The sequence below is a fragment of the Bubalus bubalis genome, chromosome 9 (assembly GCF_019923935.1).
Source record: "Bubalus bubalis isolate 160015118507 breed Murrah chromosome 9, NDDB_SH_1, whole genome shotgun sequence".
NCBI classification, from domain to species: Eukaryota; Metazoa; Chordata; class Mammalia; order Artiodactyla; family Bovidae; genus Bubalus; species Bubalus bubalis.
The window spans coordinates 84,125,494-84,140,637 of record NC_059165.1 but is presented as its reverse complement, the minus strand read 5'-3'; the positions used below and the strand labels follow the sequence as shown (position 1 = coordinate 84,140,637).

The 15,144-nt window shown below is 45.7% G+C and overlaps 1 protein-coding gene across 2 annotated transcripts in view; it reads left to right on the top strand.

The window, feature by feature from the left end:
- Positions 1–15,144, top strand: part of MARCHF3 (membrane associated ring-CH-type finger 3) — a 156,732-nt gene that overhangs the window by 105,347 nt on the left and 36,241 nt on the right. For both annotated transcript variants that reach the window (XM_006073357.3, XM_044947837.1), the window contains exons 2-3: positions 9,953–10,196; positions 13,129–13,333. In XM_006073357.3, coding sequence (XP_006073419.1) covers positions 10,009–10,196; positions 13,129–13,333 — 393 coding nt within the window. In that variant the 5' untranslated portion in view covers positions 9,953–10,008. The remainder of the gene's footprint in view (positions 1–9,952; positions 10,197–13,128; positions 13,334–15,144) is intronic.

Sequence of the window (15,144 nt, the reverse complement as noted above, 5' to 3'; positions counted from 1 at the left end):
GAGAGGTGGGCTAGACAAGGGGACTGGAGGTAGGGTCTAGAAGGGACCTCTCTTCCTCACCCTGGCCCTTGGCTGTTGTGAGATGACCCTGCAGCCCTGCAGTCTTTTATTTTGGAATGGTTGCTTTATAGTGCTGTGTTAGTTTCTACTGTACAGCAAAGTGAATCAGCTATAAGCATGCAAAGATACATCCCCTCTTTTTTGGATTATCTTCCCATTTAGGTTACCACAGAGCACTGAGTAGAGTTCCCTGTGCAATACAATAGGTCCCCATTGGTTATCTATTTTAGATATAGTGTCGGTCATGTATATATTGAGGTCAATTCCAACCTCCCAATTCATCCTGTCCCTCCCTTTCCCTCCTTGATATCCATGCCTTTGTTATCTACATCTGTGTCTCTGTTTCTGCTTTGTAAATAAGATAATCTATAACAATGTTTTCAGCTTCCACATATATGTGTTAATATACAGTATTTGTTCTTCTCTCTCTGACTTACTTCCCTCTGTATTACAATCTCTGGGTCCAGGCATTGCGGTCTTAAGCACTGCCCGTTACCAAGTGACCACCACAGGCCAGGCACATATCTATCCCAGGGCCACAGTGTCAGGAAGGAAGCTGAGGCTCAGTGCCAAGTGGGTGCTGGCTGGCAGTTCAAACCCTAGACTCCTTGATCCAAAGCCAAGGCTCTGTCCTCTCCCCTGCAACGTCCCCCAGAGCTTCCTCTGAATCCAAAGCCAAGGATGTACAAAGGTAACACGAAATACCTAGAGATTCTGACCATGTGAGAAAGAACCAGTGGGGTTTGGAGACCTTCAGCAATATGAAGCATATGATGGGGACCCTACCCATAATGCCAGAGACACAGCTAAAAAGCAAAAGCCGAAGAGTGTTGGTCTTTGCCCTTGCCTTGCTATTTATTCCTCGGCTAGCTGAGTAAGTTGGGATATCCTTGTGTGTAAATGGAGGTCAGCCAGCCATACGTCTCCTGGGGCTCCAACAAACACTGCAGAGAGGCCTGGGCCCCCAAGCCTGGCAGAATGCAGAGCTTGGACCCTGCCTCCTGAGAGGGCAGGATGGCAACCTCCACATGGCCTTGGTGAAATGCAGCCCAGGAAAGCCCTGGGGAATGCTGGGGTTTAAAATAAGCCATAGCTGGCTTGATTCCAGGCTGCAGGAGGCTGGGGTCAAGACGGAGCACATCTGTGTAGCTAGTAGGGAGTTGTTTGTACAGAGGAGAGCGAGACACGACTTGGAATGAGCCCCAAATCAACTTCCTTTAATGATGGGCATTCAGTTGGACACTGGTGGAAGATGTGTATGAACCTAATCACAAATCCAGAACTTGCAGTCCTCAGAGCATCTTCAGCCCTCACTTGCAGCTGAAATAGCTTCCTCCCGTATCCTCAGACATCCTGATCAGTGCGCCGTCCCCTTCATACCTTCCTTATGCTAGACAGGTAGCCATTTGGCACAGGGCACTCTGTATGTCATCTGAACCATACACTTTTATTGCTCATCTCTGAGTAACGTCACATGAACATCTCATTCTACTTTGCCTGCTCCCATCTGTTTTTCAGACTTGACATCTAAACTTTTCTGATGTGCCCTGATGGTTCACCAGCCCCCAGAACTCAACCAGGCAGCTCTGTTTCCCCTCTGTTCCCCTAACTCAGCAGGGCGTCCCAGCCAGGACCAGTTGTTATTTACAAGTGTGATTCAGCCGTCACTGTGTCTTTGAACACACAGGGTTGTTGCTGTGGGATTTTAATTGCCATTTTCCTCTGTATAATTAAAATAAAATGAAAAAATGGGAGTGTCTCCAAAATCTGAATTAATTTCATGAGTACTTCTTGAGGGGAAAAGTATGTATAAATATGATAATTGTTACTTGCCTTTAGCAGAACTAGAGAATTTTACCTGGCTGAAAATAAAATATAGTCATTTTAAATGGAAGAAAAATTAGTCTGATACTTTTTGTGGCTGAGAATCAGAATTAATAACATGGATGGGAAATGATAAATAACTCTGGATATAAGTTTCAAATAGAACACAGGGAACAAGCTGTAACTCTCTCTGGAGCCAGCTTGCCTTATGCTGGTCTGGGCTTTTTTCTCCCTGGGGTTCATCATTGGTATTTACACATTTCTCAATAAAATGCCATAACCCCCAAATCAAACATTCCTTCATGCTTGGAAACAGGCATTTCACCTGCTTACTCTGCTCTGTAAGGGTGACAATGAGCACGTAGCAGAGAAAAATGAAACGACAAAAAGAGAAGGGTTTTTTTCCTTTTCTTTTTTTTAATTCACTGGGCCCCTAGTGTTTCACGCTGCAGACTTACCAAGCATCTGATGGGCATGTTTATAAAGACTTGGATGGTCACTTTATCTGGAATGACAAACTCTCCACTCTACATAATGAGGTCAGTGAAGCATCCAGAAAAGAAATGTATAATTTGGTAGCTTGGGTCTGTAAGCACAGCCCTGCTGTGGCTATTTAAGTTTAATGAAGCAGCTACTTTGCCGCTAACACGCTCTTAGTGAATAGCCTCCTTGGCATGTTTTTGAAAACTTAAATGTTGCTGGTAATCATGTCCCAGCCATCTCCTTGGAGAGCCTTTGTGCCCTGTTCTCAGAAGAAATATGCTGCTTTTACATGTTAATGGCTTTGAAATTAGTCATTTGCTCCATTTTCATTGGAAAGGAAGGTCAGTGTGTGATTTCCTGCCTGCCTTCATTTTCTCTGAACATTCAGAATTCTAAGTCAGTTCATCAGCCATGCAGTGTACTGTCTGGTTATAACATGCCTAAAAACCCAGGGAAATATTCTATCAAAGAGTGTTCCTATTCTCAGAGACTGTTCTTAGAATTCAACTCAGAGGGGAAAGTTCCTGGACAGGTCATTATTGCTATTTTTCCCCCTTTCAATTACCAAACGACTTGTATCATCCATTCCTTGGCCTCATTAGAGGAGGACTTGCTCCATGAGTATGCAGCTCCTCGAAGAGGCTAAGGGACACTTTAGAGACCCCTTTTGAAGCAGATTTGCTCATGTAAAACTAAAGTCAGGTTTCTGAATCCTGGATCAGCGTTAACGATGCACAGCTCTGTGGGAGCAGAAAGCCGTCTAGCCATGCCGTAGTTCTGCACTTTCATTACCTCAAATTTAGGGCATGGGGTGGTGCCCTCTGAATCAGCAAGTACGTGATTGCGAGTGTTGTTATTGGCACTCAGTCATGTCCGACTCTTTGCAACTCCATGGACTGCAGCACACCAGGCTTCCTCGTCCTTCATTATCTCCTGGAGTTTGCTCAAATTTATGTCTGTTGAGTCAGTGATGCCATCCAACCATCTCATCCTCTGCTGCCCCCTTCTCCTTTTGCCTTCAATCTTTCCCAGCATCAAGGGCTTTTCCAATCGAAAAGTAAGTCAGCTTTTCATATTAGGTGACCAAAGTATTGGAGCTTCAGCTCAGCATCAGACCTTCCAATGAATATTCAGGATTGATTTCATTAGGATTGACTGGTTTGATCTCTTTGCAGTCCAAGGGACTCTCAAAAGTCTTCTCTAGCACCACAATTTGAAATCATCAATTCTTTGGTGCTCAGCCTTCTTTATGGTCCAACTGTCACATCCATACATGACTACTGGAAAAGCCATGGCTTTAACTATACAGACCTTTGTCTGCAAAGTGATGTCTCTGCTTTTTAATATGCTTTCTATGTTTGTCATAGCTTTCCCTCCAAGGAGCAACAGTCTTTTAATTCCATGGCTGCAGTCACTGTCTGCAATGGTTTTGGAGCCTAAGAAAATAAAATCTGTCACTACTTCCACTTTTGCCCCTTCCATTTGCCATGAAGTGATGAGACCAAATTCCATGATCTTAGTTTTTTGAATGTTGAGTTTTAAGCCAGCTTTTTCACTCCCTCTTTCCCCCTCATTAAGAGACTCTTTAGTTCGTCTTCACTTTTTGCCATTAGAGTGGTATCATCTGCATATCTGAAGTTGTTGCTATTTCTCTCAGCAATCTTGATTCCAGCTTGTGATTCATCCAGCCTAGCATTTTGCATGATGTACTCTGCATATAAGTTAAATAAGCAGGGTGACAATATACAGCCTTGTCATACAGTGGACTCATGTACAAAGCCCACTTTTGCCATACAGAGCCTAATGGCTCTGCAGCCTTGGAGAGAGTCTGGGGAACACTCCAGATTATTTGGTGACCTGTGCTTATCTTTGGGAAATGAAAAGCAGAACTTGAAATGGTTAGACTCTGTACTACCAGAAACTTCATAGGAATATGTAGTAAACTCTCAAAAAAATGCTTGTTTGAATGAATGAAAGAATGAGTGAATCCTTCTGTTGAAAACTCTGATTGTGGAGATGATACACAGGACCCTTCCAGGTGTATTGTGATCTGAGGAGCCTATTTTTTAAAATCTCTGGAATTATCATTAGGGTTGAATTTGGAGGTCCAGGCTAGCTCTGGAATACCCCTCTGAGCTTAGGCCTGTTCAGCCCACTGCCCAGGCAGCCCACATGACTAGGTTAGTGCCAGCGTACACACAGTATTATGCCCATTTACACCTTTAAATCCTGTGGACAATTTTTATACCCAAATAGAGTTGCCAACGTACCAGGTACCTCCCCCAAATAACTTTCTCATCTTACATCTGAGAAATTAAAGTTGACTTGGCACTGAAAACACAGCTCTGATAGAAGCAGGCTTGAAAAAGTATCTGGGAGTGGCTTCTGTTTTATTTTTCAGTGTATTTATCATGCAGTAGATGAGCTAAGATAAAGATATGCCTGTATTCTAAGTTGCTTCAGTCGTGTCTAACTCTTTGTGGCTCTATAGTCCACAGGCCACCAGGCTCCTCTCTCCATGAGATTCTCCAGGCAAGAATACTGGGGTAGCTTGCCATGCCCTCCTCCAGGGGATCTTGCTGACCCAGGGATAGAACCCATATCTCTTAAGTCTCCTGCATTGACAGACAGGTTCTTTACCACCAGCGCCACCTGGGAAGCCCAAGATAAGGGTAGCTATGGTAACAGATATGAATACCAAACATAATAGTAATTTTTCATCATGGATCTTTACTAAATATTTTCATGGAAAAGTGCAACCTGTGTAGGGGGCTATGGAGGTGACAGGTCTTGGGAGAATGAGAAGTTGGGTGCAAGGAAGATTCCCTCTGTACTCCCCACTGGGAGAAGACGGAGCGGTACAAGGTCAGGGCTCAAGTATGATCTAAAGGGTCCAGTGGGTACAAATTGACCAGCAATGGAGGAAGACAGTTATAGAAGACAGAAACAAGATGCAGCTCAGGCCAGACAAAGAACAAGAAAGAAGGTTAATGTAGTAATGTGCATATGCATAGCTCCCTGTGCATGGCTCATCCAACTTGCAGAGCACGTTCACATGTCTCATCTTATTTTAGACCTCACAAATAACCAGAAGAGGTGGCTCAGGAAGTATCAATACTCTGATTTCAAATGCAAAAAATCTCAGCAAAGTCTGAGAGACTGTATGGTTTACTCCGGTGAGTGATGAGCCAGGGTGCAGGCTTAGACGTCCTGCTTCTAAGAACAGAGCCTTTCCTGTAACTCCACGATCTTTGTGGAGGTTCGGGGGCTGTGGGGCACAAAGGCTGCAGGGGTGAGCACGGCTCGCTTCGTTGCCCTTCCCCCACGTCTTCTGAATGCATCCTCATGATGCCAGCCGTGTTCCCATGGAAATCACTTACCTTCAGCAGCCTGTTCAGCCATGATTAGCTGCAGCCTGGTTGGGTCCATGCTTTTATGAAACTGTACTCTAGCCTTTAAAGGGGTCACAGTTTCACAGACAGTCCTTTTTATCTTCACAATTGTCTAATCAGGCTTTCATTTCTGTAGCCACTCCTTCCTTTTTCATTTGTCTCCCTCTCACACACCTATTCCCAGTCCGCCCACTGAGTGCAGCAGAATTTGGCCAGTGCCAAATCATGTTTTATTCTCAGCCTGAGGAATTATATAAGGTGTCAAACCTAACCAACAAAGAACTCCCATCAGTGTAATTTGAGGTTTCGCATTTATATGGACACTGCTCCCTCCCAGCATTAGTGTTTTTGTCCTGAGAAAGCCAGAGAGCAGAATTCTTGGGGGAATTTCCTAGGAGCAGTATTGATTTTAACAAACAAAAAAAGGCAATCAAATGGCACTTGAAATTTTTCAGGAAAATCAGTGGAAGACCAGTGCTAGGCTACAGACCCTGACTAGGCTACAGCCTGACTATTTTTAGCATCCTCAGCAAGAGCCTGCTGTTCTCCTAGGTGGCTCTGGAAGAGACAGGGCAAAGCAGGGGGCCATTGTCACTGCCCCAGGTGCAAACATGTGCATGCCAATTGATGCCCGCAGCCTGCGAGAACCACTCCTGCCCCATGCCTTGATCTCAGCCTCAGGGCTTCTTTTTTACTGAGGTTGGGGAGATGCTCCCCTCTCTCTTCTTCCACCTGATTAGACTCCCTCTTCTGGGGCTAGTGCCCACTCAGCCCTTCCCACCAAGGTCAAGGTGCCCATCCTCCATGTAATCCCTCCCGCTGCATTTTCAATTCAAGACACAGTCTTTAAGGAGCGTGGGGACTCACCTCTGGCACACCGGCCTTAGTACGTCAGGATTATTCTGGTGTGTGGTGGTCAGCGGACGTGCCGGTATGTTCTTCAGTGAGTGTTGGACGCGAGTATCATTTCAATCAGGACACTGATTGCTAAGTTGGGTGCAGAGCATGAGGGAAAGAGCCAGGGCTTGCTTGCAGGAGAAAGCAAAGTAGAGGAGGAATCTTTTTCCTTTATGCCCAGTTCAGTGCCTGGTGCTCTCTGTGAATGGAATAAACTGATCAGCTGGTGGGTAATAGCTCTGTTACCTTTGAGAAGGCAAGTGAAATGAAGAATATCATCTAAAAGTAAAATTATACTTCTAAGGAAATTCTACTTCCAGAACTGTTTTAAGGGCAATTTTATTGCAGATTTAGGTCATACATTTAGAACTACTACCTGTGTGTGTGTTTATGTGTGTTCAGTTGCTCAGTTGAGTCTGACTCTTTGCAAACCCATGGACTGTATCCCACCAGGCTCCTCTGTCCATGGGATTCTCCAGACAAGAATACTGGAGCGGGTAGCCATTTCCTTCTCCAGGGGATCTTCCAGACCAAAGAGATCAAACTGTGTCTCTTGCGTCTCCTGCATTGGCAGGCAGGTTCTTTACCAACTGCGCCACCTCACTGAGAAGCCCTCAGTGAGGACTTAGTCTTAAGTTTATAAGTGAATGAACCTGGGGACCTCATGTGTCTAAGAGGCAGTCCCCTCATTAAGGGCAGCCTCAGTGCTGACTGGCCGGGCTTCCTTTTCTCATTCTGCATCCCTTCTCCTCCTCCTTGCAGCTCCATGTAATGGGGGGAGGGAGTGCTTGGGCCTCTGAGTTGGAGTTATGCAAAACCCGAAAATAGACTCTCAGAGCGCACCCAGACATAATGATTTCGTACGGCAAGAAGGTCACTGTGTCTGCTTTTCCTGCCAACACACCCCTGGCTCTTAATCTATGGCTGCCTTGTGAAGCAAGAGAGCTGTGCCAGGAAGTTACACTTTGTGATTGTCAGGCACTATGAGAATTTAAAATCATGTCAATGGGGTTTTATCAGGGCAGGCCAAGGGAAGAGGGGTTAGACATAGTTTTCGAAGCTGACCTTTGAACATCCTTTTTGTTTTGCGGTCTGAAAACTTTGGGGAAAAAAAAAAGATAAAGCTATCTGACCCCAGTTACAAATCAGCTCCACCCTGCCAATCCTGCCAAAACTTAAAAAGCTATCCACCCAAAAAGTTTACTGTGGTTATTCAAGTGGTGGCATGTTGAGTGAGTTTTATTTTCTTTGCGCTTTTCTGTACTTTCTTTAACATATATTTCTTGATTTTGTAATGTGAGAAAAAATAAAAGAGACAAATCCTCTTTAACAAGCAACACTATACTAGCTAATCAGCTCATTGGGCTTTTTGAATGCTCGGTACCTGGGGGTTGAGAAGGCTGTAGGGTCATGATACTCGGAGCCCTGCCACTGCCTCACATCAGGCCTCAGACCATGGCTGGTGTCCACAGCCCCGGCCCCATTGCCAGTTCTCAAAGGGCTCCTGGGAGAGGCCAGACCGCAGACCCCGAAAGGACTAGAGGCAGCCAAGGAGGACAGGAAAGGGAGGCCAGCCAGACTCCTCGGCAGGAAGGAGGGGATTCCATTCCCATCCACTGGTCAGGGCTGTGGTTATGTGCTTGTCAGCAGTGACCACATCAGCTCAAGTTCATCTGAAAGCCTGGCATTCTCCTCCTGAGAATGTCCAATGGATGGACATTGCTCTGGAAGTTGGGCAGACTCTATTTTCCAGACCTGTAGGAGTCAAGTAAAATGTAGTAAATAGAGACAAATATCTAGTAGAAAATAACCCTTTGAGGAATTCCAAAAATCCTCAGGGTTGGGAGGCAGATTTATTTACACTTGGGGCCTTGACCACCCAGACTACTAATTGACAGGAACTTAGTCTGTCCACCAGCCCTGCCACTGTCCACTGAGTCCAGGCTGTGCTGGGCTCAGAAGCTCGAGGTGAGCAGTCTGGGCGGAGACGGTGTGTATGGACCGTGAAACTGTGTCCTCTCAACTTTAGACATAAACAAATGCCTCCTGCGAGTTTCTCTTAAGGCCTCTATTTCTTACACATCACGTGCAAATCTATTATTGGATGCAGTGGAGTTCCTTACTCCACTGGGTCTGAATGCTTTGAACTTGAGGTCAAGTTCAAGCCTACACCGCACAAATTGGGAACAGAATTTCTTGCCGTCTATGTGACAGGCTATGTGTCAGCGAGGTAAGGTCCTTATTAAGAATGGATTATTCTTAACAGGTGGTAGAGACCTCATTCATCTATGTGTTCACCCCTGAGAAGGCAGTGTCCCTAGATTTTAAGTGGTACACAAAAAGAACCAAAAGCTTAGTACTAATGTATTTATTGTAATGTCTATTAAAAATATATATACGGACTTGCCTGGAGGTCTAGTGATTAAGACTTTGCCTTCCAATGCAGGGGGTACAGGTTCAATCCCTGGTCCGGGAGCTATGACCCCACCTGTCTCACCATCAAAATACTAAAACATATTGTAGCAATATTGTAGCAAATTCAACAAAGACTTTAAAAATGGCCCACATCCAAAAAAATAAACATCTTTAAAAGAAAATTGGTATAACAAGTTCATCAAACTCATCATTTCATGAATAACTTTAAGACAAGGCTAAAATAGGTTAACTTTTTAAAGGAAGCTAATTTTCAAGACACGTTAAGTAGATAATTTTGTTATGGAACACAGATATGGGAAAAGTCAGAAATGTGGTTCATTAATTGAGTGATTCATGTTTGGCAAATATTGCCCAGGAACGTGCTACTTGGCCAAATTCACATGGTTTTGTTTTTTTTTCTCCCCTTTCGTTTTGCCTTTCTTCACTCTCTTTTTAATCTTAGCATCTCAGAATGAAGCTGCATAGAGAATAAATTGCTTCCAAGAAAAAAGTAGTCGCAAACGGTTTTAATAATGGTTCTAGTAACTCTGAGAGAGTGTCAACAAAGACTTATTGCTTCTCTGGCCCGGAGCGGGAGAACTGCTTATCTTCTCTTCAGATCTGGCTGCAGGGCCCACCATGCCCTCCCCTCTCCGATCCTCGGTGTTTACATACACTGACTCGCTCACTGTCCTGTTCATAACCATATCTACTGTTTCTCGTGGGCTGAGTGTATGCGGTATGCGTGTGCTTTGTAAATGGTTGCAAGATAAAGTACCACCTGTTATTTCTATTAAATCATGACACGATGATGGTGGCCATAATTCTCCGTTTTCTATTAAGTACCCTGCCCAAGTAAACTGTTTTCTGCTCTCTCTTAGATGGAAATCCTGTGTGAATGTGGAAGCCATTAGCAGAGTAATTGCTGTCTGTTACCATGACAACCAGCCGCTGCAGTCACCTGCCCGAAGTGCTGCCAGACTGCACCTGCTCCGCTGCGCCCGTGGTGAAGACCGTGGAGGACTGTGGCAGCCTGGTGAATGGGCAGCCGCAGTATGTCATGCAAGTTTCCGCTAAGGACGGGCAGCTGCTTTCAACAGTAGTGCGGACCCTTGCCACCCAGAGGTAGTACCACCATTAAAATCAATGAGTCTGTGATTGATCCCCAGCGCTTTCTGTCAGATGTGAAATGCTGAAGGGAATGTAATTAGTGCTCAGGTTTTTGTGTCAGGTGAGAGGAGGTACTGGGGAGGAAACAAAAATAAAAAACTATACAAGTTCTGTTATTGCCATTTCTATAGCAATGGGGCAAAAAGCTAAAACTCACCCTGTGGAGTTTTCTGCTTAAAGTCACACTCGCAGAGAGCCAGGCAGGGAAGGATCCCACAAGGCGCGGGGTCACTTGCTTAACATTTGTTATTTTGACCTTGTGACGGTTAATTACTTTCTTGTCGACTTCAGGTACTAACAAAGGTAGCCGCCTTTGTTAGGATAGAACCAAGGAGGCCTCTGGTTTCAGGTGACTGAGCCAAAGTGACCGGACACGTGGGTAAAACTTTTGAAGTGACGTTCTGGTGTGCAGGCTAGTCAGCACCCCGTGATGGGGGCTGATTCAGCGCAGCTTCCTGGGGGGTCTCCTCAGGCACATCCCCATTTGGGGGACTCTTCTGCTGCCTCCTCCTTTGCCCTCCACATGCCCCCTCCACGATCCTTCATACACACTCTGCCCTGTGAAGTCCTATCATTAACACCCGCAGCTCGTGTCCCCTGAGTGATGAACTGAGCCAGACTGAAGGCTTTGAGCAGCCCAGACATGGTTTATCCAGGCCAGCCCTTTGTCCCTGGAGGTCTCCCCTGGTGCTCTTGCCACCCACTGGCATGTGGAGAGCCACAGGCTGCCTGGCCACTAAGTGCTCCTCGGCGTCTCCATTTATTTCAGAATGAGTAAGTGGGACCTGTCTTACGACTGTAAAATGTATTTCAATAGTAGACATGCCCTATGATTTCACTGCTGACACGTCTGACCCTGAAACGTTGGGTCGGTCACTCAGACCTCAACTGCTTACCTTGGTCTGAGCAATTCAGCCAACTCCTCCAGTGCACCTACAGGCTCATCAACCCCTACGTGCAACAGGACCCCTGGTGAAACCACAGCATTCTCTGTACCACCCCAAACTCCCTGGCCCCACAAGTCGTGGCTGCCAGACATGGAGTCACCCACCCACACGTGTTATAAACATTATCCACGTGCCTTCTGCTGTCAGTCTGTTTGGCTTTCACAAAGCAAAGAAATGAAAAAAAAAAAGGGTCAATACATATTTTTCTACATCTGGGAAAACTTGTAACAATTGGTTAGGTCTCAGAATACAAGGAGGCCGTGAGTGTAAGTGCTCGGCTGTGAACTGAGACAGATAGTTATCTGTCCGCATGTGCCCCTGTCACCCTTGAGCCATCAAACACCTCCTTTGATCAGGAAGCATGGGCTGCAGAGCTGAAACGGCTGAGACCTGGGAGCCAGTTTGTGTGTGTGCACGCGTGTGTGTCAGGCATTTTTACATGTTCTCCTACCATACAGTAGTGTAAACCAGAACTTTTACAATTTTATAAGCATTTGGTTCAAGGTGAATGATGGAGGCCAGGAATAATGACAGAAAAAAGTCAACTCTTTAAACTTTCTTTTCCCACCCCTGAGCATGTGGGGCTCCTTTTGGCAAGTGGGAAGGAGCCTCCTTTCCTCTTTTAATCCCCTTTTAGCCTTCACTCAGTCCCAGGATCATCCCCAGAAAAGCCTTTGGGAAAGAGCAGTGTTTTCGTGGCTGTTTCCACAAAGATGGAGCCAGAGAGAGGGGGGTTAGCATAAGCCTGGGTCACTGTCTGCTTTGGGGGACAGGAAGAAGTGGGGAAAGGTGGGTAAATCGGCCAGTCGTTGGGTTGGCACATACAGTGATGACATTTAAAAATCTAATACCCTATAAGGACCTCCAGCAATATAAGAAGACATTGATCAGAGGCGGATAGCCCTCCAGTATCCATTGAGAACTGAGGCCGTCTTACTTGGAGCTTTCCCTTGGCCTCTGACGTATGTGATGAGGGCCATGTCATTTGATTTTCCCCGACCTGAGTTTTTCTACAAGTGAAAATAGTGAGCATTAACTAGGCACTTACTACATGCCAGTCCCTCATCTAAGCTTGTAGCCTGGATTACACTTTCTCATCCTCACAGTCACCATATGAGGAAGGTACCCTGCTTTGAGCCCATTTTAGAGATGAGGAAGCTAAAGTCCAGAGAGATGACATAACTTGCCCAAAGTGAGCCAGCTCATGTGCAGCAGAGCTGGGGTTTGAGCCCAAGTGGCACGACTCCAGAGCCTGCCTCACTAGCCACAACACCATGAGTCCTCACAGGGGTGATGTTTCCAAGTTAAAGGCCAAGCCTTGGACTGAGGCCACCTTGGTAGGACATACCTTTACGGGCTTTCAGCCGAGTGTCCTCAGCAGCCTGAAGCGCAACATAGGAAAGCTCCAGCTCTGTGCTCTGGCTCAGGCTGCTGTTCTGTGTGGCGGCTTCAGGGTCAGCTGCCCATCTGTTTTCCTCCTCTCACTCTCCCACTAAAAAGAGAAAGGCAAAGAACCTCTGGGTATTCAAAAGTGTCCCGGCCTAGTTCAAAAGACTCGGTTTGTCTAGAAACTATAATCGGTGTTGTTTGCAAACAATTTCTTACTAGCAAAGGATGATTTTTATTTTTCGATTGGTAGTTTGCCTGAACTACATCAACATCCAAGGCAGAATTAACTCATTGCTCCTTTTCCCTCACTATGTCCCTGGGTCCGCCTACTCTGGTATTAGCCACCCCCTAGTTCGTTGTTTTGACGAAAGTAGATGCCCAAGGACCCCAGCCCCCACTGCCGAATGCCAGTGTAGATCTCGGGTTTTAAAGCAGATGTATGTTCTGAGCAGCTGCTGTGGAGGAGGGTCCGAGGGCCCCAGAGCCGGAGGACCATGGCGTGGCGGTGGTTACCAGCCCGTGACCAGCAGGCGCCCCTCCTTCTCTTGCAGTCCCTTCAATGACCGGCCGATGTGCAGGATCTGCCACGAGGGCAGCAGTCAAGAGGACTTGCTCTCTCCGTGTGAATGTACAGGGACCTTGGGGACAATTCATCGGAGCTGCCTGGAACACTGGCTGTCGTCCTCAAACACCAGCTACTGTGAACTCTGCCACTTCAGGTTTGCAGTCGAGCGCAAACCCAGGCCGTTGGTGGAGGTCAGTAATTGGGGCACGTCTTGAAAACTTAGCTCTAATGAGCAAATGATGTCTGCTTTTATGCCCAGCTCACAGACCCTGTGCCGCTTCATTGAAGCATAGTAATAGCTGTGTGTGTGTGTGTGTGTGTGCGCGCGTGCCTGTGTGTATGTGTGAGACAGGAGACACAGAGTCAGCACTCAGGAGCCAATGGCAGAAAGGTGACCTCTATGAAGTGGAGATGAGAGAGTAGAAGAAATCAGTGTGAGGAGATAGGGGACGTTTTAGAGACTTGATCTCCATTTTTCCATTCCTGTGACACGGAGCAAACAGATCAAACACTGTTCTCTTTGCACACCATTGCTCACCTTGAAGCAACAGATAAATGGGCATTTGGGTTGCCTAGTCAGAGAAATCTTTGTAGAAAAGTATAACTGTGTGTGTGCTCAGTCGCTTCAGTCGTATCCAACTCTCTGTGACCCTATGGACTGTAACCCGCCAGGCTCCTTGTACATAGGATTCTCCAGGCAAGAATACTGGAGTGGGGTGTAGTATAACGCACAAAGACCTACATTTTTGGGTTTGACTAGTTCTACACCTTACGTAAGTGACTGCACCTCTTGGAGTTACTATGAGGGGTAAATGAACTAATATTTATAAAACACTTATAACATTAGGTATATATGCAAGAGTTTGAATTAAAAAAATCTCTCCTAGGAAATTACACACAAGCTTTTTTCAGCTAATAACCTAGTGTTGATATCTCTTTTCTTAAAAGTGATGCTGTCAACCCAGCCATTAAAATGGCAGTACATTATCTTTCCTATTTTAGGAGCCACGTGATTCTTCTTTAGACCCGGGGTCCGGTCTTGTATTTTTGTTGTTCAGTTGCTAAATTGTGTCTGGTTCTTTGCCACCCCATGGACTGCAGCACGCCAGGCTTCCCTGTCCTCCCCTGTCTCCCGGAGTTTGCTCAGATTCATGTCTGTTGAGTCAGTGAGGCTCTCTATCTCATCCTCTGCTGCCTCCTTTTACCTTCCATCTTTCTCCACATCAGGGTCTTTTCCACTGAGTTACCTCTTCACATCAGGTGGCCAAGGTATTGGAGCTTCAGCTTCAGCATCAGTCATTCCAGTGAATATTCAGGGTTGATTTCTTTTAGGATTGACTGGTTTGATCTTGTAGTCCAAAGGACTCTCAAGAGTCTTCTTCAGCACCACAATTCAAAAGCATCAATTCTTTGGTGCTCAGCCTTCTTTGTGGTCTAACTCTCACATCCATACATGACTACTGGACAAACTATAGCTTTGATTATACAGACCTTTGTCAGCAAAGTGATATCTCTGCTTTTTAATATGCTGTCTAGGTTTGTCACAGTTTTCCTTTCAAGGAGCAAGTGTCTTTGTATTAACTGGAGAAACTGGAAGAAGTTATTAGGTTATTTTTGCCTTCTCTCCTACTCTCCAGCTGCCAGTCAATCAAAAATTGCATATTGGCAACAATAAATATTTTCATACACTTGAACCAGAGCTAGCTGGAAGAGGCCAAGACATTGTGCCTATAATCCAGTTGGGCTGATAACCTTATTTCAGCTGACTCAGTGGAACTTTGACACTAAACTAAAGCTAGAAATCAAGAAGCCCTTCTTGGAGGCTACTTAAAATAGCGTGTTAGCATGTTGGCACTAAGGTTCTAGAGAGCTCTGCTTATACATTCTCTTGGTTCTGACCTTGAAAATCTAATCAGGACCTATAACCGGGGGCTGTTTTAGCTGTGACCTCCTTGCCAAACGGCACAAAATTTATTTGACTTGCCCCAATAAACGCAATACT